The 22,905-nt window shown below is 44.6% G+C and overlaps 1 protein-coding gene and 1 long non-coding RNA gene across 2 annotated transcripts in view; one reads left to right on the top strand and one right to left on the bottom strand.

Annotated features, from left to right (window-relative positions):
- ELOVL2 (ELOVL fatty acid elongase 2) overlaps positions 1 to 18,564 on the bottom strand; it is a 90,665-nt gene extending 72,101 nt beyond the window's left edge. Inside the window, exon 1 of the mRNA XM_045006850.1 lies at positions 18,447 to 18,564. Coding sequence (XP_044862785.1) covers positions 18,447 to 18,449 — 3 coding nt within the window. The 5' untranslated portion in view covers positions 18,450 to 18,564. The remainder of the gene's footprint in view (positions 1 to 18,446) is intronic.
- On the top strand, positions 6,640 to 21,816 carry LOC123364605. The gene is made up of 4 exons (XR_006577178.1): positions 6,640 to 6,713; positions 20,092 to 20,278; positions 20,996 to 21,082; positions 21,694 to 21,816. It is a non-coding gene; the product is annotated as an uncharacterized LOC123364605 (long non-coding RNA).
- The last annotated feature ends 1,089 nt before the right edge of the window (positions 21,817 to 22,905 follow it).

Raw genomic sequence — 22,905 nt, 5'->3', positions numbered from 1 at the left:
AACAACTTTAAAAAGAAACAGCCAGTCTGATTTTTAAGATTTTAAACTTGCTTTAAGAGATCTTTTTGCATGCTTCTTCTCCAATCAAGAGAGGTCATTCCATAGTTATAGAGCCAGAGAGGAAAAGATGTGGCCAATACCTCTCCTGCAAGTCCCAACAATTTCCTCCTCTCAGACTTTAGCAAGCATAAAGGTATAAACAAAGCTAAAGGCTCAAAAAGTTATTTGGAAGCCAGTCCATTAAGAACTATAATTAACCGTGATTCAGTCCATGCCTACAAGGGCAGAGATGATTCCAATATTTTATTTTGTAATTTTTATTTATAGCTGTTTCCCTATGACTTCTGCAGATGTCTGTGCTGTTCAAGGGGAAGAGGGTAGCCACATGTCCCAAGATCATGGGCATCATCCTGACTTTTTCTTGGGACAGTCACTTGTCCCACAAGCACAGATTGAGATGATCCTGACCTCTGTCATCAACTGGGAGACTCAAATGGGAATGACAGGTGCTGACCACATTAGAAGATCTGTTTCAAAATATGTAACAAGATCATTTGTCATTGATGAAATATGTTCCCTTCGACGAAAGGACGAGGCATTGTGAACCACAGCCTTGGATTCTTGTTCCTGCTCAGAGTACAGCAGGTCTCCATTTAAGCAAGGGATGATATCTAAGGCCCATTTTTTTTGCTGCACTGCAGGAGAGATTTGATGATCCTGTATTTTAATAGCCTTTCCAAACAAGCCACCTTAAAAATCTCTGTTGCAGAAATACCATGGATATGTCACCCTTACAATGAAACCTCTAACTGATATTTTCTAAAGGTCAATAACTTCTGCTAAGGGAAAAATTTCTGAACAGACCTTAACTCAGCAACTATTTTTTGCATTCACAAAATTGCCAGAACAATAACTTGCAAGGGCAGATATGGTTAGAAATCTAAATGTTAACTGATCTGCAGACCTGACTACATTGGATGCATGTATATTTCCATGCAAGAATTCATGTATCCTTTTGAATCAGGCACAAACTACAGCCCACAGCAGGTTTTGGATGTAGCCACATTCTAATCAAACTGAACTTACTTCATTATTAACATAACTCTTACTACAAACAAGGTTTAAATCTTTACCATGTAACAAGAGCAACTGCTTTTTTATTTTCACACCCCTATATTCGTTCATCTAGGACCAGATTACTCAACCTGAAAAAAATGGCAGAATCGAGTCCACAGTGAATTGTGAGTGAAAAGGGAAGAGTTGAGACCTGTGCTGACCAAAATGCTGTCTAAAAGCAGGGGTAGCAGAGACAGAGATGACGCAGAGTGGCGAAATTTGCAGTATCTACATGCCTGTTGTCGTCTGGTGGAACACATGTAAGGGTGGATAGTAATTCAGGTTCCAGGCAGCAAAATCATTTGCTGTTGGGCAAGGGGGGCAGTTGTGCTCCCACCACCAAGAACTTAGTTTGCTCTCACCCTCACCCAACATTTCTCAAGTCTATATGCTCCACTTTTGCCTCCCCTCTCCCTTGGCTTTGCAGGATAGAACATAATCACATGTCATGTTCTATATGCTCATGCAACTTTGCCCCTCTCCCAGATTTATCTGACGTCATGCCCCTGGTTCAGTCCTCGGCCCATGCTGAGAATGCAGTATTGCCCAACCCAAGCATTCAAAAATCTTCAATCAGGTTCCAAACTCATGAGATTAGTTTAAAATCTCCCATCAGGAGTTTTAAGCCAATACTTCTGGGTTTTCTGTATTTGCCCTCTGGTTTTTGAGACTTTTGGAGCAACAGGTTTCAGCTTTCCCCCCCCCACAACCACGAGGACTAGAAACACACTTTTTAAAAATTGAAAACTGAGTCTCATGTAATCACAGGACTCCAGGAGCTGCGCCAAGCCCCCTATAATCCTAACAGCATCCCAGTGTGAGAGGGTCAGTGGCTCACTGCTATCTGGCAGTGAGTTTTAGCTGGCCTGACCAGTCCAGTGTACCCCAGCTCGGTGATGTCATAGCTATATTAAAAGGATGTAATGTAAGCTATAAATAGAAAGCAAATAACAGTGGAGCACCCATGGGGGAAAATTGCAGCCAAGCTCCCCCCTCCTCGCCTCCTTCTCCCCCCCTCCCCTCAGCGCACCACATCCCTGCTCCTCCCCCGCTCCCAGTGCTTCCTGCCACGTAACAGCTGTTTGACAGCGCTTAGCACTTTCCAGGAGGGAGGGGGGAAGAGCGGGGATGCGGCGTGCTCGGGGGAGGAGACGGAGAAGAGGCAGGGCAAGGGCGGGGACTTGGGGGAAGGGGGTGGAATGGGGGCAGAGCGAGGACAGATGCTTGGGTGGGAAGAAGCGGGGGTGGGTGAGCAGCCACCCGGCAGAGGGGTGAGTGGTGAGCTGGTGGGGGGGTGAAGAGACAAGCAAGGGGTGGGCGGGGAGTGAGTAGGCAAGCGGTGGGTGGGGGACCGAGGAGGGATGCAGCAAACCAGTAGGGGACCGGGGAGGATGAGGAAGGGCATGGAGGGGGCGAGCGGGGAGGGGGCGAGACCTGGGACCAGGGGTGAGCTGGAGCCGGTTTGCACGGGTTCGCGCGAACCCGTTGTTAAATTTAGAAGCGGTTTTAGAACCGCTTGTTAACTAGTTTCCCTGCGAGGGAAGCTTTGATGGGCTCTGCCTGGGAACCCTGTAATTCCTCCTCCCGGCCGCCGGGGGGCGCTGCGCTGTGCTGCGAGAGCCATGTGAGCTGCCTCCTGGCCCTGTTGCTGCTGCTGCTCTTTGGACCTCTGGCCCTGGGGCTCCGGCTGCGTCCTGCTGCTCCCAGCCGCTCCCCCCGTGTGAGTATCTGCGCCCCTCCCCCGCCTTCCCTGCCCGCAGCCGCCCCCAGCCAGCCCCAGCCACCCCCTGCCCCCAGCCAGCCCCAGCCACCCCCTGCCCCCAGCCAGCCCCAGCCCCCAGCCAGCCCCCAGCCACCCCCTGCCCCCAGCCAGCCCCAGCCAGCCCCCTGCCCCCAGCCAGTCCCTGCCCCCAGCCAGCCCCCTGCCTGCAGCCGCCCCCAGCCACCCTCTGCCCGCAGCCACCCTCTGCCCGCAGCCCCTGCCACAGCCACCCCCTGCCTGCAGCCAGCCTCTGCCCACAGCCGCCCCCTGCCCGCAGCCACCCGCAGCCCGCCCGTCTGCATCACCTGCCCACAGCCAGCCCGTGTCACTCCCTGCCTCCAGCTAGCCCTGCCCCACGCCCCTATCTGCAGCCAGCCCCACATCCACTGGTGCCCTGCAGTTCCCAGGGCAGTAACCCTGCACACCTGCTTTAATGGGGGGGGGGCAGGGAGCAGCTGGGACCCACACATGTGCACACCCTAGAGTGACCAGACAGCAAGTGTGAAAAATCGTGACGGGGGTGAGGGGTAATAGGAGCCTATATAAGAAAAAGACCCAAAAATTGAGACTGTCCTTGATCACCACCCACACATTTGAAACGGAGCTCATTTCTAGTTCAGCCCCATCTTTTTAAAAAAGAACTTTAGGTAGGGTTAAAATACATCTGTATTTCCCTGGACATGTCAGGCTTTTCGGTTCTTAATCACCTCCTGGGAAAATATGGACGTATGGTAACCCTATTGGTACAAAAAATACATGCTGTCGCACATCCCTTAAATCAGAACTTTTTATAGGGAACCCGTTGTTAAATCAGAACTTTTTATAGGGAACCCGTTGTTAAGATTTTGGCAGCTCATCACTGCCTGGGACAGAGTGGGGGCAGAGTCTGGGAGAAGTGGGGGTGGACTGTGGGCGGGGCTGACAGCACCTCAATGTGTCCCAATATTTTAGTGTTGTGATCTGGTCACCCTACCAGTGCTGTTTGATTTAAAGTGACTGTTAACTCTACTTAATGAAGCAAGCTGCTAGGTACCGTAACTTTAAAGGAACAAACGACTTTAATAGCTCTCTAAATGTTCCAGGAGAGGGCTAGAAACAGCAGAATACATGGTTTGGGGAAAATTCAGAACTGGGAGTGTGCTGAGGTCACTCCTGCCTATGGTGACTGATGATAAAGACTAGAGGGGGGCTGTTGTGTTGTAGGCAGGCTGCTTAGAAACTCAGGATACTTCATGCTTGTCTGCTGGCTGGAAGCATCTAGTCAAGAGATCCATAGCAGCGGAACATTTTGAGGCATGTGGGGTTACAGGGCAGGTGGTGGCAACCCCTCACTGGTCTGGACTGCACCCCAGAATGTTACACTCTCTCTGCTCATCAGATTGCTGGGATGGGATTCAAAAGTTGAGTTCCCAGGTGTTAAGCCCCTTCCCTGCCCTGCAGAGTCTGAACAGATTCTAGCCACTTTCCCTCTTGGGGTCCCTAGGCACACTCTTGGGGTTCAGATCTTCTATCCAGCACCCATCCTGAAAGCTACAAGCACCGGCAATCAGCACTGACCCCTCAGACTCTCCTGTAGCTAAAACACACCCTTTCCCAGAATCCCACCCACGGTGTGAGCCTCCTGCTTTACATCTTCAAGGGACCACATGGTAGGTGCAGCATATAACAAATTATTGCTCTTTATTTAATCACATACAAAATACACCGAGCTATACAAAAAGTAAACCCTACAAGCATTTCTCCTGCCTCAGTTCCCTCACCACATCACAGTATTCCAATCCAGGGGTCAGAGATCTCTTAGAACCTTCTATTCTTGTGCATGGTTTGTGTTATGAAACATGGTGCCTTCTATCCACCAGTTCTTCTTCTCTAACATTGGCCAGTCCATTCCCTTCCTTTCTCCTGCCCAAATTTCCTGTGCATCTTTCCATTGTGAGTATTTTTAATCCACTGCTTCATGTGGCTTCTTTATCCTGTAATTGAGAATTTTGCACTCTCCTGCCAAGCCCCCTTCTCCTTGCTTCTTCCCATCCCCCCCATCATCAGATAGGAGTTGGAAGTATCTTCTCCTACCCAGCTTGAACAAACTCTCTTAGTATATCTCTTGTCCAGTCAAAGCACAAGTCCCCAAAGTTAAATACTTCTCATTGTCCTCCATCTGGTGAGGCCACCTCCAGATGGAGCTGTGGATATGAGTGCCTTTGGGCCCTGGGACAACTTGCCAGCCATAACTCATATCTACAGATTGATGAGATCTGCACTTAACGTCTACAAGGAATGCAAGGTTTTCAGTGAGGGAGGGCTCCAAATCCTGTGGCTTTGTGGGAGATCTCCCTGTTGTCTAGTTTGGATATCAAACTGACCAGCTGTCCATAAAATTTTCCAGGAAAAATAGGCTAGATGAGACCTGAATTTTTAAAGTAAAAACCAAACTGGGGAGAAAGAAAAAACATTCTGGCCTTCTTCTATCATAAAAAAGTAGAAAGGAGCACAAAGCCCCTCCCCCCCGCTTTTGCAGGTCACTCGTAAGTACAGGGTAGATATGTGGCACATAGGCATAATCATAATACATGTTGCCAAGCCATGAAGAGATGTGTCTATGGTACATGTGGTTTAACAATCTATGTTAAAACCACCTGACACTACTGTGATGACTCTTGTAACAGAGCATCCTAGTATCTGCCTTTTGACAGTGATTAAAAGGAAATAGCATTTCCTTATTTACCTGATCAGTGTAGACTATGGCCCTAGTAGTGACTTAAATCTATTTCTAAACACTTATTTGGGTCTGTTGTATCATTAAAAACTAAAAGAAGCAAGTGGAAAAGAAGCTAGGTTGGATATTAGGGAAAACTATTTCACTAGGAGGGTGGTGAAGCACTGGAATGGGTTACCTAAGGAGGTGGTGCAATTTCCATCCTTAGAGGTTTTTAAGGTCAGGCTTGACAAAGCCCTGGCTGGGATGATTTAGTTGGGGTTGGTCCTGCTTTGAGCAGGGGGTTGGACTAGATGACCTCCTGAGGTCTCTTCCAACTCTAATCTTCTATTATTCGAAGTGTTGAACTGAAACCATCTCACCATCGATGAAGACAAGAATTGACAGAGTTAAAGGAAATCAACCCTTCCCTTTAAAACAAAGTAACTTAATCAGATTACTTATTCTGCACGTGATACTATTGCCAAGGAAGAAAGCTAATAAAGACTAGTTTTTTTCCTTTAGTATATGTGACTTACTCTTGTGTGTATTGGAGTAACCATTGCCCATGCCTCCTATTTCCTGGCTTGTATGTTACTTGATGACAGAATTAGCCATTTACACAGGCAAGAAGACGACTTATACGGACCAGTGAAACTTATACCTGGCTTTGCTGAATTTTCTTCACTCTCAACTTTAAGTATAAAATCCATGGAAAGCACATGCACTATAAATGGAACTATTTCTGGTCATTATTTCTTTTAACAATGATACAATACCACACAAAAAATAACTACAGACAAGCAACACACTTTTACAAAACCAAAATTCTAGTCTGCCATACCATTCCCCCAACAGCTCCTTTGTAATATACTATCACTTTTACAACTGTCTTCCTTTGTATAAGAGGAAAAATTCCTCCCTAGCAATTGAAAATTCTTCAACTTTTGTCACTAATCTTATCCGTAAAATGCTCATAAAGCATCTGCCATACCAAATGTACTAATCTTTTAAATCTGGGACATGTGAACTTTCTCATTTTCTGACAGTTGGTCTCATTCCACAGGCAAACAAAATCCAGTTTTTAAGAGTTCGTAGTCCCATGTGTTGATTGAAAAAGCATAATATTTGCCTTGGCTAGTAAGTTATAATTCCATGTTATTTCTACAACCTCTAGAACATTTTACCAGAAGCTTCCAATATTAATACATTGCTAAATATATGTCTGATTATCACAAAGATCACGTCATTGTCTAGTAGACACCACTTGCACAAGAGTTTATTTCCTTATAGAATTTTTAGAACTGGTTAAAAAATTTCTGACAATGTTTTTTTCCCCCAAATCAGAAAAATTCTATCCACTGAAATCTAAATGTTCCACGGGACCATGTAATTTTCAATGAAATTTTGTTTAAGTAAAAATAGAAATGAAGCATTTAAATAAGACACTGATTTTTTTTTAAATTCTTTTATATTAAATAAAAAGTTTAAAATGAAACAGTGTTTACATTGTCCCAAAACAATTTTTTTCTAAAATTTCATTTCATGATCAATTTTGAAATTTGACATTTCATTCAGATTTACAATGGAGGGAGGGGGGAAACATGTAAAATGTTGGAATTGCTTGTGGAACAAAATTTTCAGTTCCCAACCAGCTCTAATTGAAATAGCTCCAGCGTCATCCAATATCCACTAGAAGATATTATAATAAAATCCAACATAACTTACAATTTTATGAGAGATAAGAGTATTTTTAAACACATTTTTAAGGCCTTGTCTAAATTACAGAAACTTGCAAAAGTTTCCCACTCCTGCCCAGTGCCCACAACAACTGAACTCCAAAAGTACTAGCGATGGTTGGAGCCCTAGTGGAAATTGATTGATTCAAGCCCTCCCATATTCAAAGCAGAGGCTTGGAAGGAGAGAAAGAACCCAAATTACAAAGCACAATATTTTGACACATTTGGACTGATTCTGTACTATTAAACCAACTTTATGATGGTGTGACTTCATTGACTTCAATGGAATCCCAATGGCATAAAAGAGAGTGAAGAGTCAAGAGCAGAATGACAGCACAGCTACTTCTTCACCCTTTAAAAGGGTGTAGCTTGTGGACCTGTACTCCCTCACTTTACTGGTGGCTGGTCCATGGACTGGAGTAGGAAATGGAGACACTTCAAGAAGTTTATTGCTGCAGTCCTAGGGCCAAGTCCCTACACTGGCAAACAGTAGAGGTAAAGTTCCTACACTTACACAACTGGACTTTATAACCTTAATCCATTTTTGGTTGGCTGGTCTTAGTCTAAGTAGATGAAAAACAATAACCTACACAATTATATGTAATCTTTATTTGATATTGAACTCTTAAATATATCACTGCGGCATGGCAATTATCAAATTCCTAGTTGCAGTGCAGGGTAGGAAGCCATAAGAAGCTCACCAAGAGGCAGTCTGAGTTAAATACTGTGGTCCACATTTTTAGCAAACGAGGCTGCAAACAAGGAGAAATATGCACAAAAAAATGATTTAAAGCTGAGCTGTTGCTAGGCATTTAGTGTTAGTTAAATATGATACAGGTGGAATCTGAAGCATGTGAGACAAAGTAACACTTGACTGCAAATTAATAGAGGGAGGGGTTGTTTTGAGGATGGGAAGCCAGGGAAATCCCCTCATTTACTAATTACCTCCTCTGAGGCCACCAAAAAGAAACCAGCACCTTTGTTTCCTGGCTCTAAATGGTCAGTAAATTCCAATCCCAGCCAAGGTGCCTACCTTCCTTTCCTTCCCTGCCTCCGCTCCCTTACAAACTAATCCCTGACTCGCAGTTAACAAGTATTACTCTATCGCTGTTCACATACTTTGGACGCCAACTGTATCAGATTTATTAACTAATTCTAAATGCCTAGCAACAGCTTAGCTTTTAAACCAGCGTTATATGCACAGATTAATAAAACATTCTGTATAGTGGGGCCCGACTCTAAGAAACATTAAGCCAAATTCATCCCTGATGTCACTGCATTGACTTCAACAGACTTACACCAGGGAATAAAATGGTCCTTTATATTTAAGCAAACTCAGAATTTACTGCAACCTGTGTCCTTACAATAACTGCTGTGTTTTAAACCATTAGAATCAGAAATACCATTTTAGAATGGCTTGAGCCTGAGTTTCCTGATTTCTGCCACAGTGCAAAGAGAAACTCCATGGGCATAAGAGGGATTACACTGGTGTAAAACTAGGAGCCTGATGCAAATAAGGGCCCCAGTTCTCTTTTTGCTGACAGTGCATTTCTATGGGAATACAGTGATTGGAGCTAATGAACCAGTAGATTTTCAGATGTCACAGGAACCTGCCACCACCCAGAGGATCTGGGTTTTTGAGCTGCTTTCAGAGCTCCACACTACCACTTCTCCATTATAGTACTATTCTGATTCTACAGCGTTGGGCTGAGCATTTCCAATCCGTACTGAACCGCCCATCTTCCATCAATAATGAGGCGATTGACAGAATGCCCCAGGCGGATATTAATTACAGCCTGGACGTTCCACCATCAGAGACTGAAACCCTACAGGCCATCAGTCAGCTGTCTAGTGGCAAGGTTTCAGGATCTGATGCGATTCCAGCGGAAATCTATAAGGATGGTGGTGCAATGCTTGTTGACAAACTCACTCAGCTGTTCCAGTCCTTCTGGAATCAAGGGTCCTTTCCTCAGGAATTGAAAGACGCGTCCATCATACACCTCTACAAGAGGAAAGGAAATCGAAAAGTCTGTGATAATCATAGAGGAATATCACTGCTTTCTAGCGCAGGTAAGATCCTTGCACGAGTGTTGCTGAATCGCCTGATTGACCACCTGGAACAGGGTTTACTCCCCAAGACACAGTGCGGCTTCCGCAAAGAGTGTGGCACTGTGGACATGATCTTCGCAGTTCGACAGCTCCAAGAGAAGTGTCAAGAGCAGAATCGTGAACTGTATACCATCTTTGTGGATCTTACCAAGGCTTTTGACACTGTCAGTCGCGAAGGTCTGTGGCGCATCATGTCGAAGTTTGGGTGCCCTGACAGATTCATCCTGATGGTACGTCAGTTCCATGACGGCTCGTGTTCTGGACCACGGAGAAGCTTCAGAGGCCTTTCCCGTCACAAACGGCGTCAAGCAAGGGTGTGTGTTGGCACCGATCCTGTTCAGCATAATGTTTTCAGCTATGCTGTCAGACGCCTTTCAGAACAGTTCCTTGGGAATCAGCCTGAGATACAGGACTGATGGGAAACTGTTCAACCTGCGAAGACTCCAGGCTGTCACCAAAATAAAGGAGACTGTGCTAAGAGACCTTCTTTTTGCTGACGACTGTGCCCTGAATGCTGGATCAGAGCAGGAAATGCAAGCTAGAATGGATAAATTTGCAGCAGCATGCGATAACTTCGGCCTCCTCATCAACATAAAGAAAACCGAAGTGATGCACCAGCCAGCTCCGAAAGCCCAACACCAAGAGCCCACCATCATAGTGAAGGGACAAAAGCTGCAAGCAGTGGACCAATTTACATACCTTGGCAGCACCCTTTCTCGCGCAGTGACAATTGACATCGAGGTCAACTGCAGAATCGCTAAGGCAAGTTCTGCATTTGGCAGACTGTTGACCAACGTGTGGGACCACCGTGGAATAAGCCTTGCTACAAAGCTTAAAGTCTACCGAGCAGTAGTGCCAACTACCCTGATGTATGCCAGTGAGACTTGGACTGTATACAGGAGGCACGCTAGGCAACTGAACCACTTCCACATGACATGCCTCCGCAGACTTCTGAGGATCCGGTGGCAGGATAAGGTGCCAGATACAGAAGTCCTCTTCAGAGCAGGCCTGCCGTCAGTTTATACTCTGCTTATGAAAGCCCAGACATGCTGGGCAGGCCATGTTGTAAGGATGCCAGACTACCGCATCCCCAAACAGCTCTTTTATGGTGAGCTGTCTCAAGGAAAGCGATCGCACGGGGGACAAAATAAGTGATACAAAGACACGCTGAAAGCCTCTCTTAAGTCCCTGGATATTGACATCACCTCCTGGGAAACCCTGGCACAAGACCGATCGACATGGCGTTCGCTGATCCATCAAGGCTGCCAGATATCTGAAGCCAGAAGGATAACTATAGCACAAGAGAAGCGAGCACTCCGTAAAGCCAGAGCTGTAAATGTTGTAACAGTGGTGCCCACACATGTCTGCCCGACATGTGGCAGAACATTTTGTGCCCGTATTGGCCTTATCAGCCACCTGCGGACACACTGTGGACAGCTCACAACCTGCTAGATGTCAAGGTCTTCTTCGAAAACGATGGACGAACATCACTATTCTGATGGAAGGCATGAAACAGATAAAAAATTTAAAATAATTTGTGCTGACTATCTCAGTCACTCAGGTTATCTAGTCACTTGGCATACAACCCTACAGTTATTTCACTTTAAAATATTCACAGATCTCCTTTAAAAGTCATGGTGGCCTTATTCGCCACTGGTTTCATCAATTTTGTGTAGCCATTTATAGCTGTACAATGTGAGGTAGCTGATCAGCCTGGTAGCCTCTTTACAACCACTTCTACCTGTGTAAATAACTATACAAGCTATAAAGGCACTGGAGAATTGGGCCTATGGCCTTGAGGGTTTGTGTCAAGGTGCCACTCTAGAGGTTAGTGGATATAAAAATGTCTTTAAAACTACTAGTGAGATTTTTGGCCACCAGAGAAAGCATGTTCTATGAATACAGCAGAGACGCACTGGACCAAATTCTGGCTTCTATGCATAATGCAGACAGGCAGTATAAATAATCTCTTAAATGTGTTCAGTACTGATTCTGCCATCATCTCTTCCTTCTTGTTTGTGAAATCCATGTAAAGTCTAAAATATGATGGTTTTTAAACTTCAGAAAGGACTTTTCATACCCAAACAGATCCTCACCCATTAATATTCCTATGCCACTGTGGTTTCTGAGGCCTGGTCTACACTGGGGGGGGGTCGAACTAAGGTACGCGACTTCAGCTACGTGACTAGCGTAGCTGAAGTCGAACTACCTTAGTTTGACTGACTTACCCGTCCTGACGCTGCGGGATCGAACTCCGCGGCTCCCCCGTCGACTCTGCCACCGCCGTTCGCGGTGGTGGAGTTCCGGAGTCGATGGGAGCGCGTCCGGAGTTCAAACTATCACGTCTAGATTAGATGCGATAGTTCGAACTCCGAGAAGTCGAACTCTCCATGTCGACCCAGCGGGTAAGTATGGACCTACCCTGAGTGTAAGTGTGTAAAAGATACATTGCATTTATGTAACAATTTGTGTAGACTTGATACATTGTCTTGGACTTTGAGTTCCAAAGAAGATGGAGCTAGGCTGTTCCCAGTGGTAGCAGATGACAGAACAAGGAGCAATGGTCTCAAGTTGCAGTGCAAGAGGTCTAAGTTGGATATTAGGAAAAACTAGTGCATTAGGAGAGTGGTAAAGCACCTAGGGAGGTGGTGGAATCTCCATCTTTAGAGGTTTTTAAGGCCTGGCCTGACTGGGATGATTTATCTGGGGTTAGTCCTGCTTTAAGCAGGGGGTTGGACTAGATGACCTCCTGAGGTCTCTTCCAACTCTAATCTTCTATGATTCTATGAATGGAAGGACTGGTGGGGCTGATTAACTCAGAAATAGGCTGAGAGACATCTTTGTTTGCCGTGGGTCCTGTGTGAATACTGGGTTTCTGCCAGGATAGTTTCTGGCAAACAGAAACCCATCTCTTTCTCCCATTTGATGGTACATTGTATAAATGCCTAAGAATGTTAGTGCATGGAGATGGGATGTGCACAGAGCACATGGTAATGGCCAGTTTACAGCACATTGTGGTAAAATGGCTAAGGCATTGTATTATAAAATGCATACTACTGTACCCTTCAGCTGCACTCTTTACTAGAGTGTCACAAAGCAATTTAGAAACATTAATGGATTATGAGACAAGATTTTTGGGTTCTTATTATATTTTCCTAATGCCTACAGAGAGGAGGCTGCTCATGTTCAGTGCAGCCTTTCTTACATAATAGCTTTGCATATTGTCCATTGACATATACCCCAAACCTGATGGCTGGCATTTTCAATGACTCATAAGGGAATTAAGCACCTAATTGCCACTGAATTCCAATCAGAATTGAGCACTTAATTCTCTTAGGCCCCTTTGAAAAGCCCAGGTTGATGACTGGTGGTTCCTGTAGAGTCAGATCTTGCCAACCTGATGGGTACAGCCATGGCCATATCCAGTAGAGCTCTGCACTGGCGAACCATCCCCATGATCAGACTTAACAGTGTTACTCATGTTCTGTGTACACAAGGTGCTACAAAACACCACCTAATTACACACCTATTGCTCTGTGAAAGTCAAAGTTGACCCAAAGCAAATGAAAGAGACAAATCAACTAAGCATTACAACTTCAGAGTTCAAGACTGTGGGCCAGATTCTCAACTGATGTAACTTGGCGTATATCCCCTGAAGTCAGTAGGGCTATACTGAGTTATACTAGAGAAGGATCCGGCCCAGCATAGCCTTTGCTTCATACCAAGAGTTCAGTGTAGGCAAAATGTAGCAAAAGCTCAAAGACTCATAGACTTTAAAAACAGAAGGGACCATCATAATCATCTAGTCTGACCTCCTATATTTAGATTTGCTTCTTCAACAAAATAAAAGGAAAAAATAAGCATTTTTCTACAGCGTGGGCCAAATTCTGCTCTATCACATTGACCCAACAACAGTGAGGTCAATGACACTAGACTCAAGTGAGAGCAGATGTGTGCTCCATGGCTGCAAGTTTCTTCCTAAGTAGGACACCTAATAAAATTGCTGGCCTGTACACCAGTGTAAAAAGATAGAAGAACAGTGTTTTAGTGCTCACTACTCTCTGGGCAATAATCCATATTCTCCATTGATTTTTGATTAGCTATGGTAGCACATTTAGCTTTGAGTCATTATCATTTGAGTTACCACGCTTGTTTTAAGGCACCTGTTCACTATTACAGCATTGGCACTATATCCCTGACTCATCTGAAGTCTGCAAGACAGCATCACCACCAAAATATGGATCAACAGTCCTAGTTATATTTTAGCCAACATAGTGATCTTCTCAGGAAAGTCCTAGGTTTTTTTTTCCCCCATTGAAGTCAATGGCAAATGACATACAGTCTTTTCTCTGGCAAAAATCCCATTGAAGTTGCTGAGTCTGAAATTACACCAGGAATAAATCTTTTACTTCAGAAATAAATTTGGTCCAATGGGGATTTTTATTCGGGCAAGATTTCTGCCCTGACCGTGCTCCCATTAAAGTTAATTTTTTCCTCACTCTTGATGAAAAAGCAAACCACAGTAAAGTATTTTTATTACATTTTGCATGTGCCCACATCTTGATACTAAAATATGAATTTTTATACTACTTGAGTTTTTTTTCCCCTGTCATTATCATTAGGCCGAGTCCTTTTGCAATGCAAGTAGCTCTGTGAGAAGAAATGAAATTGGAACACCTCCTTACAGATCAATACAGATGCTGAAGAATAGATAAAATTTGCTTACAGAAACATACCAAACCCACATGGGACTCAGAGCTTGGCCTTCTATATACTGATGACAGACATCCAAAGACCCATTCATTTTCACTCAAAGGTTAATTTAACCACTGTGTGAACCAGAAAAGAATTTCAGGATCAGTCTCTGATATCAATTATATTAATGGAAATCCAAAGTAACTGCTCTGATGTAACTTGAGTTACTCTAAACTTATACCAATGTGACTGATCTGAAATCAGCTCTCAAATGAGAAAAAAAATGAAGCACTTTGGCAGGTTCAGACAGCTGTGTTTAATTTTGATTATCAAGAAAATCTCAGTGGGAGTTCTGTGACCTGATTCACCAGTTCTGCACACCTGGCTAATTGTATTGTACATCATTACCTTCATACTTCCATCACTACATGTTGCACAATATTCTTTGGGACATGAGGCTCACTTGCAATCATCATCACTGTATTCTAAGTAATGCATTACTGAGATTTGGAACTGGCTTAATTTTGTTCTGCACAACTACAGGAACTTATGTTATTAATTCTAATGTCTATATACTCTACAAGTATGGAGGGCAAATTATTCCTCCTCCTTGAGAAATTATCACCCATTATCCCTACAATGCAGAAGAAATGCAATGATCTTGTGTCAATCCTTGATTGTAGATTGGCTTTTACTAAAGAGCTTATGCAAAGAATATATCTGGGTAATATAAGGAAAATGAAACTGTTCCATTTCATATTCATTATACATAGGCGACACTGCAAAATATATCCACCCATGTACATAATCATTTTCATGTGCAAATATATGTCTTGTGGGCACAATGCGACTCCACTGGAGTTGATTTCAACAGTTACTGCAGCAAAACTGGAGTAATGGTATGGTGAATCAGACCCACTTTTTGAATGCTGCATATGCATCTGTGTCTAAAAATACAGCAGATGTTGGATCTGATTTCTGTTAAAGACAAAGACAAAATTCCCATTGACTTCAATGGGAGCAGGATCAAACCTAATACCCTTTAAAAAGCTTTGTTGGAAAAGGGTTAATCATTTGTGGCAGGACTGTGGCTTTTAAGCCATGCTCTTCACTATTGTAAGTACTGCAATCGGAATTCCTCCTGCAGCTCTCAAGCAGTATACCTTACGAGCACCGTCTCTATCACCCATTCAGTGAGTGTAGCATGTGTTTCCCTCCTACCTTCCTAGGTACCGAGTCAGGTACAGTCAGGCCCTTAAGTGGTCAACTTAAACAAGACTCACAAAGGATCACTTGGACACCATTTTTAAAGACACACCATTTGGATACATGAACCCTTCAAAGGGAGAACCAAGTTAGTTCTTTAACTCGCTCATTTCAATGGCCTATACACCTTCAAAAGTGGCGACTGTCTTTCCGGACCTCACATATGGCTGAAACACCTGCTTTCAAACTATTTTAATGCATGTGAGATTACTTTTTATCAGTCTTGTTGATAAAGCACATGCCACAAATTTGTGATGGGACCTTTGACAAGTTACTGAACTTCCCTGTCGCTCACTCTTCTAATCTGTAAAATGGGTCACAGTGCCCTAACTCACAGGGCTAATGTGGGGCTGAATTCATTACTGTTATTAAAGTGCTTTGGATTCCTATGAAGAATATACTATATACATGCAAAGTAGTAATATGTTATAAGAATATCCTCGCAGTTGCAGTGTGGGTGCAAGAATTGCTTCATTTTGTAGTTCTCACACTCTGCATCCCAAAAGTGAGTGTTAAAATTATTCTGTTTATATTCATGAAAAAATTGTTCCCCTAAAAACTGTATTATGCATGATTAATGCAGAAATGTGTATTAACATACCTTCATGAATAATCAATAATGTGTGCACATTAGTCTGAATACTTGGCAATAAAGAAGATGCAGAATTAAAGACTCAATTTCAAGATGGAATTAGTAGAGACTGAGGTTTTAGGTTTAAGAACTTTGTAAAATCAGATTAATAGGTTTTTATATTGCTGTGTTTCTTTAGAGTGAACCCTGTGAAATCCATAGAACTGGAATTGAAGCTATGCATTATATTAACCTTTCTTTATGTATAAAACCAGTCACTTTTTTTTCAGAAAGGACTGTGGCAGTAAATTTGTTGCAATATTCAAACAATAGAATCTCTAACACTAATACACACTTGACAGACTCTCAGTCAAAGTAGTGCAGGTCCAAAATACTGACTTTCACTTTAATACTGTTCAGGAACTTTGTTAGATTACTTTTGGGAAGCTGAGCTTTCCTTTCTGTCAATCTAGGCCTTATAGGTGTCACAGGTGAAACGCTAACCAAATGTCCTTGAAGTAGAAGACTCCTTCCCTCCCCTAAGTTAACTAATGACTTTCTATTGGGGCAGGTCTGAGGCTTTAACTAAATGCAAACCTACAACCACATACTGGCATTGTGACTAACGCCTGGTCTACATTACATGGTTAGATTGATGTAAGCTGTCTTGTCTCAACCTAGTGGTGAAAGTCTCTTCACTTAAATTTGGCTCCTGCTGATATAAGTGCCTCACTATGCTTATCTAATAATACCACCTCCCTGAGTGGTGTAGAATCAAGGTCAATGTAATGAGGTCAACACAATGACAGTGTGGACACTGCATTGCTTACACTGACTGTTACTGGCTTTCAGGACCCATCCCAATGTGCCCCATACTGACAATACAACTGATACAAGCACTCCTGGTAAGGACACTCACCGCTGACACAAACAATTTAATAACTGCTGTGGCTGTGGATGTAAGATAGGTCAACATAATTTTGTAGTGTAGACATGGCCTGAGTCTTCCTTCTCATTTTGTTTCTCCTTCTGAAATCACACCCGGGGATATTCATGAGGAACATTTACTGGCCTTTCATCTTCAGATAAACCACAAAAGCAAGTTGGCATTCTAGGTTTAATCCAAACTAGTTTAAATACAAACTAAAATGCTCTGTGACACTTAATTGGAGAGAGTCACACTATATAAATAACCACAATACTAATGCCAAGTTTTCTACAGCACTCTTCAGTTTTAGATCTCAAGGAAGTTTTAAAAAGAGGTCAATTATCCTAATTTAACCACTGGGGAAACCAAGGCATGCAGAGGGACTTGACTGCTCCATGGTCACCTAATAAGCCAGTTGCAGAGCCATGAATTAAACCCAGGTCTTCTGAATCTCAACCCACTAATGCTCTATCCACTAATGAAGATCAGGAAACCTAAATCCTCAAACCCTTCAAGTGCTGTGGATAGTGGGGTGGCTAGAGGGAGCTACACATGAAATGAAGACATTGAGTGCTCCAGGAACTTAACTTGCACAATTAATTGATTCCATGTTAAGATGAACTCAGATCCCAAATTCAGATCTAAACTTCCTCAGTTTGGAGTTGTTCTGATCCGACCCGGGATCTTACTTTGGAGGGGTTGGAGGTGGGAGGGGGGAGAAAGGATTTAAAATGTCCTTTACTCTCCCTCAGACCCCAGCTATACGGTTGCTGGACAGTAGAGATACCCCAGCCACGCAGCCCTTCCCCTGGCCATCCTCCCTGAACTTGCCCCAGGAAGGGGCTGGGGGTGGCACAGGAGCTCTGCCCCACCCGCGCAATCCTCTCCTCTGGGGGCAATCCGGCAGGGCTAAGCCGGCTTTAGGGTCGCCTTGTGCCAGTGGCGCGGTGGATCAAGGCCAAAGGGTTTAACCGCCTCTCCACAGGGGAGGCTTCAATCGCAGGGGACCAACGCCGGGCTGCTTCGTGCAGGGGCCCCGGGGTAAGTCCTGGGGCCCCCTGCCGTGACGGGGAGCTGGGCAGGGTCTGGGGGCGCATTGCCCAGGCTGGAGAGGCTCCATGTCGTGTGAATTGCACACTGCCAGCTCGGGTGGGGGGTGCAGCCCGATTCCCCCACGTGCCCCCTCTGCAGACACACACCAGCCATTTCCTTTTGTTCCCCGCGCTCCCGGGCACTTGCCAGCTGGGCGTGCGGGGAGAGGAGCGCGCCGCTGGGGGGGGGGGCGTGTGGCCACGGGCTGCGGGCACGGGCCGGAGTGGCCGGGCCAGGTGTGGCTGCTCCGGGGGAGAGGGGGGAGGTGGAGCCGCTGCCTGCGAGGGCTGAGCGGGTCCCGCTGCAGCCGGGGGTGCGCCCCCGGCCCCAGCCCTTCCCTGCCCGCACAATGGGAGGGAGCGAGCGCAGCGCGGCGGCCGCGAGCTGCTGAGGCTGCCCGGCTCCCTCCTTCCCAGCCGCTTTTTGGGCTCCATCGGCTCGCCAAGCCCCGCGGGGCTGGCCCCTTCACTCACCATGGTGCGGACGAGAGGGGTGCGGTGGCCAGGCGGGCGCTGGGGCGGGCGAGAGAAGCGAAGCGCTGTCCAGGGTATCCAGCTCCCTGCCGCTCGCTCCGCGCTCTCACTCGGCTCCTTCTCCGCCTTGTCTTCCCCCGCCCTCCAGCTTAAGCAGAGCCCTGGCCGCTGCACGCTCCCTCCCCCACCCCCGGCGGCGGGCAGGGAGCTGCTGACTGCAGAGGGGAGGCGGATCCGGGGAACGTTCTTTCCCACCCCCCTCGCAAGCGCTGGCCGGCCAGGCAGGTGCACAAGCAGAAGAGGGTGGCTGGCTATTGCGACTGCTTAGGACAGCTCTTGGCAGCAGCCGCGTGCACGGGAGCATCCCCTTAAACGTGGTCAGCTGCGTAGTTGTTCCAAGCCTGCAAGCAGGTGACCTTTGGCTGTAGGTAACAGCCTGTCTCGTGTACACTCTTTAGCCCCGGGAATTCTCCTGTGGCAGCAGGGGGCTAATGCCTATAGTGACTGGAAAGCAGCTACAGGTGTGTGGTTGGGCGTGGGTGCCTTTAGGTGGCAGGTGACCACAAACACGCAGTACAGCAGGTCTATGCAAATATAGCGTGAAGGAAAGAATATTGTGGCTGCTGAGATCTGAGCGACAAAACACAGGCACTGCGCAATCTTATCTGTGCTGCAGTTTTTACTACAGCAAGAAGGTTTCCACAAACGACAGAGGGGAAATGTCACAAGCCAGCAGAAATGTGTCAGGCGTAAAGAGAAAATAATAATTAAGAAAGAAAATAATTTTGCTACCATTCGTTACTCCTTGCCTGCAATCATCTCCTGTATTCAAAAGCAAGAAAGTGTCACTGCTGGAGAGGTTTTAAAATCAACAGAAATATTTTGTTTTTATTTTGACTCTAAGGTTAAAAACTGTTTAATGTAAAACAAAATACATTTCAAAACATAAGCGAGTTTGAAAATGAAAAATCTAAATAGTGTTCCGAAAATGCTGAAAAGAAATATTTTGTGATTATTGAAATGCTTCATTGATTTTATTTTTGAAACAAAATTGAATTGACAGTGACATTCCTCCAGAAAGTTTTGACTTTTGACAAAATGGTGTTTGCTGACAGGGGGGAAAATGTTTTGTCTGAAAACTTTTGACCAGCTCTCAGGGATTTTCTTTTATTATTATTATTATTATTATTATAATATTATTATTATTATTGTTATGTGTTTGTCTTTTGCTTTGCTTTTTGTGGTGCACACACAACAGAATGAACCTCCATAATTAAGGTGTATTTGAAGTATATATGTTCATACCATTATCCAAAAGCAAGAACCTACCTGATCATTTCCCCCAAATGAAAGCCAACTGTTTTAAACCACAAAGATTTTGGGGGGATGGGTTTGTTACTGCTTCACTTCCTAGTTCCTGCTGCAACCACATCCAGGGATATGACAAATGTACTGGGAGTGGTTATCTTCACAATATTGGCTACCTGTCCAGAAATGGAAAGTGCTAGTTATCTCATACAAAGACCTGTGCTTATGTGACTTCCAGCTCAGCTTTGCAGACTCTAGTTTGTTTAATGCTTTCTATACTGAGTCAACTTTTTGAGGTTCACCCTAAATATCTTCATTGTATTCATCTTCACTTTAGATTATTCACTTGATTCCTATGAGTTACTAAATGCAGAGGTTACTCGTGCACTGTAGAAAGGAGAGAAATGGTCACTTCTGAACAGCTGTTTTGGTCACAAAGAAATAGCCACATAAGCAAAAAATTGGCCTTTTCATTCCATAATGTTACTGCTTTGGTTCTTCTGTTGGAGGTGGATTGCCCCAGGGTAAGTGGGAGATGACTAACAAAAAGCACCATACTAACCACTGAATGTGACTCAGGTACATGTGCTAGAGATGGGCCTGAGCCACAAAGTTGTGATCCAGATCCCAATTTCCCCATAATTCAGAGGCTCCAGTCTTCCAGTTTAATCTCAGCATTTTTAATAGAATATAGCCATATCAAATTTGCTATATGAAGTATCAGTTCTAATTTCTTGACTTGCTTGTGGTTGAAACAATTATTAATGTTCATTAACATTGTGGGATTTTTGACTTCCAATAATGGCTTGATTTGTTTTAAATCAGTAATGTCTCAGATTAATCACACTTTCATAGCAAACAATTGAAATTTCCCTTCAATTGAAAAATAGAAGTTACTATAACTTTTAAAAGTTGAATAAGGAGTTGGCTGCTTTTTTTTTTTAAGTACCAATCTCTTAAAATATAAAAAGCTCCCCTAAGTGTACATTTATTTTAAATGTAATCCCAGTGAAGCATGTATTTTACATAACTAGTCCAAGATTCGGCATTCTAAAAGTTACTGCGTCAAAGTTTGCTCTCACTTAAAATTTAAACCTGAAATAATTCAATTGAAATTGATGGAGTTACCCCACTATAAATTTAGAGTAATTGAAAGTAGAAATTGGCCCACTAAAGATATAAATTTAAAGAAGGATGTGCTGAGTATGTTCATGATACCTGTGTTGCTGTCCTCCTTCCAGCAGGTAGCAAGACTTCAGGAGAATTATAATCACCCAAGGACAGATACCCTCTTATTTCAGCACAGTGGCCCTGGTGGAAGACAAAGTGTAGGTTTTCTGGGATGTTTTATGTTTCCATGTATCCTTTGGTGGACATTGGTTCTAATGGTTGCATGGCTGGCCTGAGCAGGACTGCATTACCCACATTCTTTAATACAGGACTGCTTTCTAACCAGAAGGCCTGCTGGCCAGTCAGTGAGAATCCAGGACCATTGTGCCAAATAAAGCAAGATGTATTTTTTTGAAATGATACCAGTGTAACCCAGACTGTTTAGTCTTAGGCTACACTGGCACTTTCATCGTAAAAAACTTTTGTTGCTCAGCGGTGTGAAAAAACACCCCCTGAACAACAAAAGTTGTAAGGACGAAAAGCACTGGAGTGGACAGCGCTTTGTTGGTGGGAGCCATGCTCCTGGCAATGAAGCTACTGCCCCTCATTGGAGGTGGGTTTATTTTGTCGCTGGGAGAGCTCTCTCTCCCGATGATAAAGAGCAGCTACATAATACACCTTACAATGGTGCAGCTGCAGTGGCATAGCCATGCCATTGTAAGGTGTGCAGTGTAGACATAGCCTCATATCTTAAAACCCTACGTGCTCTATGTATTGGTACACTGGTGCGCATACTAGGAGTTCAACTCTGCTTTTCTGAATCCTACAGATAACTCAAAATAGGAATCGATCACTCCAGATAAGACTGTACACATATCAGCAGTACAGTATTGTTCAAACAAGGCCCCAGTTGGCTAGAAGGCTAAATTATGTAAGTAAAATAAGAACACATATTTACATAGTGTCTGTCTAGCACTGTTAATTATATCTCACTGGATGTAAGCATTAGAAAAATCTGCTGTTGTACATATTAAATTTTTAAATGTTACATGAGACTGAATGTCTCCCTCACACGCTAAGCTAGAGCCCACTGTGACAAAGTTCCTCCTCTACCTTGGTGGGTCCTGCAGTTCTGCTCACCTCAGTGATCTTCCCCACAGTCCGGGTCAACTTCTCCTGTGTCTGATCAAGAGTTAGGAGGTTTTGGGGGGAACCCAGGCCCACCCTCTACTCCAGGTTCCAGCCCAGGGCCCTGTGGATTGCAGCTGTCTATAGTGCCTCCTGTAACAGCTGCGTGACAGCTACAACTCCCTGGGCTACTTCCTCATGGCCTCCTCCAAACACCTTCTTTATCCTCACCACAGGACCTTCCTCCTGGTGTCTGATAACACTTGTACTCCTCAATCCTCCAGCAGCACTCCCTCTTACACTCAGCTCCACTCACACACACGCTTTCTCTCTTCTGGCTCTCCCCCTCCTTGACTGGAGTGAGCTCCTTTTTAAACCCAGGTGCCCTGATTAGCCTGCCTTGATTGGCTGCAGGTGTTCCAATTAAGGCAGACAGGCTGATTAGTTCTAGCAGGTTCCTGATTACTCTAGTGCAGCCCCTGCTCTGGTCACTCAGGGAACAGAAAACTACTCATCCAGTGACCAGTATATTTGCCCTCTACCAGATTCCTGTACCCCACTGGCCTCGGTCTGTCACACCACCTTCTGCTGCATGGATGCATTAGAGGGAGAAGCGGGAATAGGAAACTTCTAATACTTGCATGCCTCACAAAAGTGGACTATCTCGCTCTCTCATGTTGTTGAGCATTGGATTGGCTCTTCTGCTGCTCTGTACACTATGGCCCAGATCCATAAAAGTTGGTCTTAGGCACTTAAGTCCTTTTAGACATGACTAAGATCCTCAAAAGCCCTGCTCAGCTGCCAGCTAACCCTGGAGGCACCATAGGTGCCTGAGTTACTGTCCGTGAACATGCACACAGCCTTGTGAGATAGACACGTATCTCACCCTAACCCCAATGGGATCTTCAAACTA

The sequence above is a fragment of the Mauremys mutica genome, chromosome 2 (genome assembly GCF_020497125.1).
Source record: "Mauremys mutica isolate MM-2020 ecotype Southern chromosome 2, ASM2049712v1, whole genome shotgun sequence".
In the NCBI taxonomy this organism is placed as follows: domain Eukaryota; kingdom Metazoa; phylum Chordata; order Testudines; family Geoemydidae; genus Mauremys; species Mauremys mutica.
Note: the sequence above shows the minus strand (reverse complement) of the source record. Positions and strands in the feature narration are given on the sequence as shown.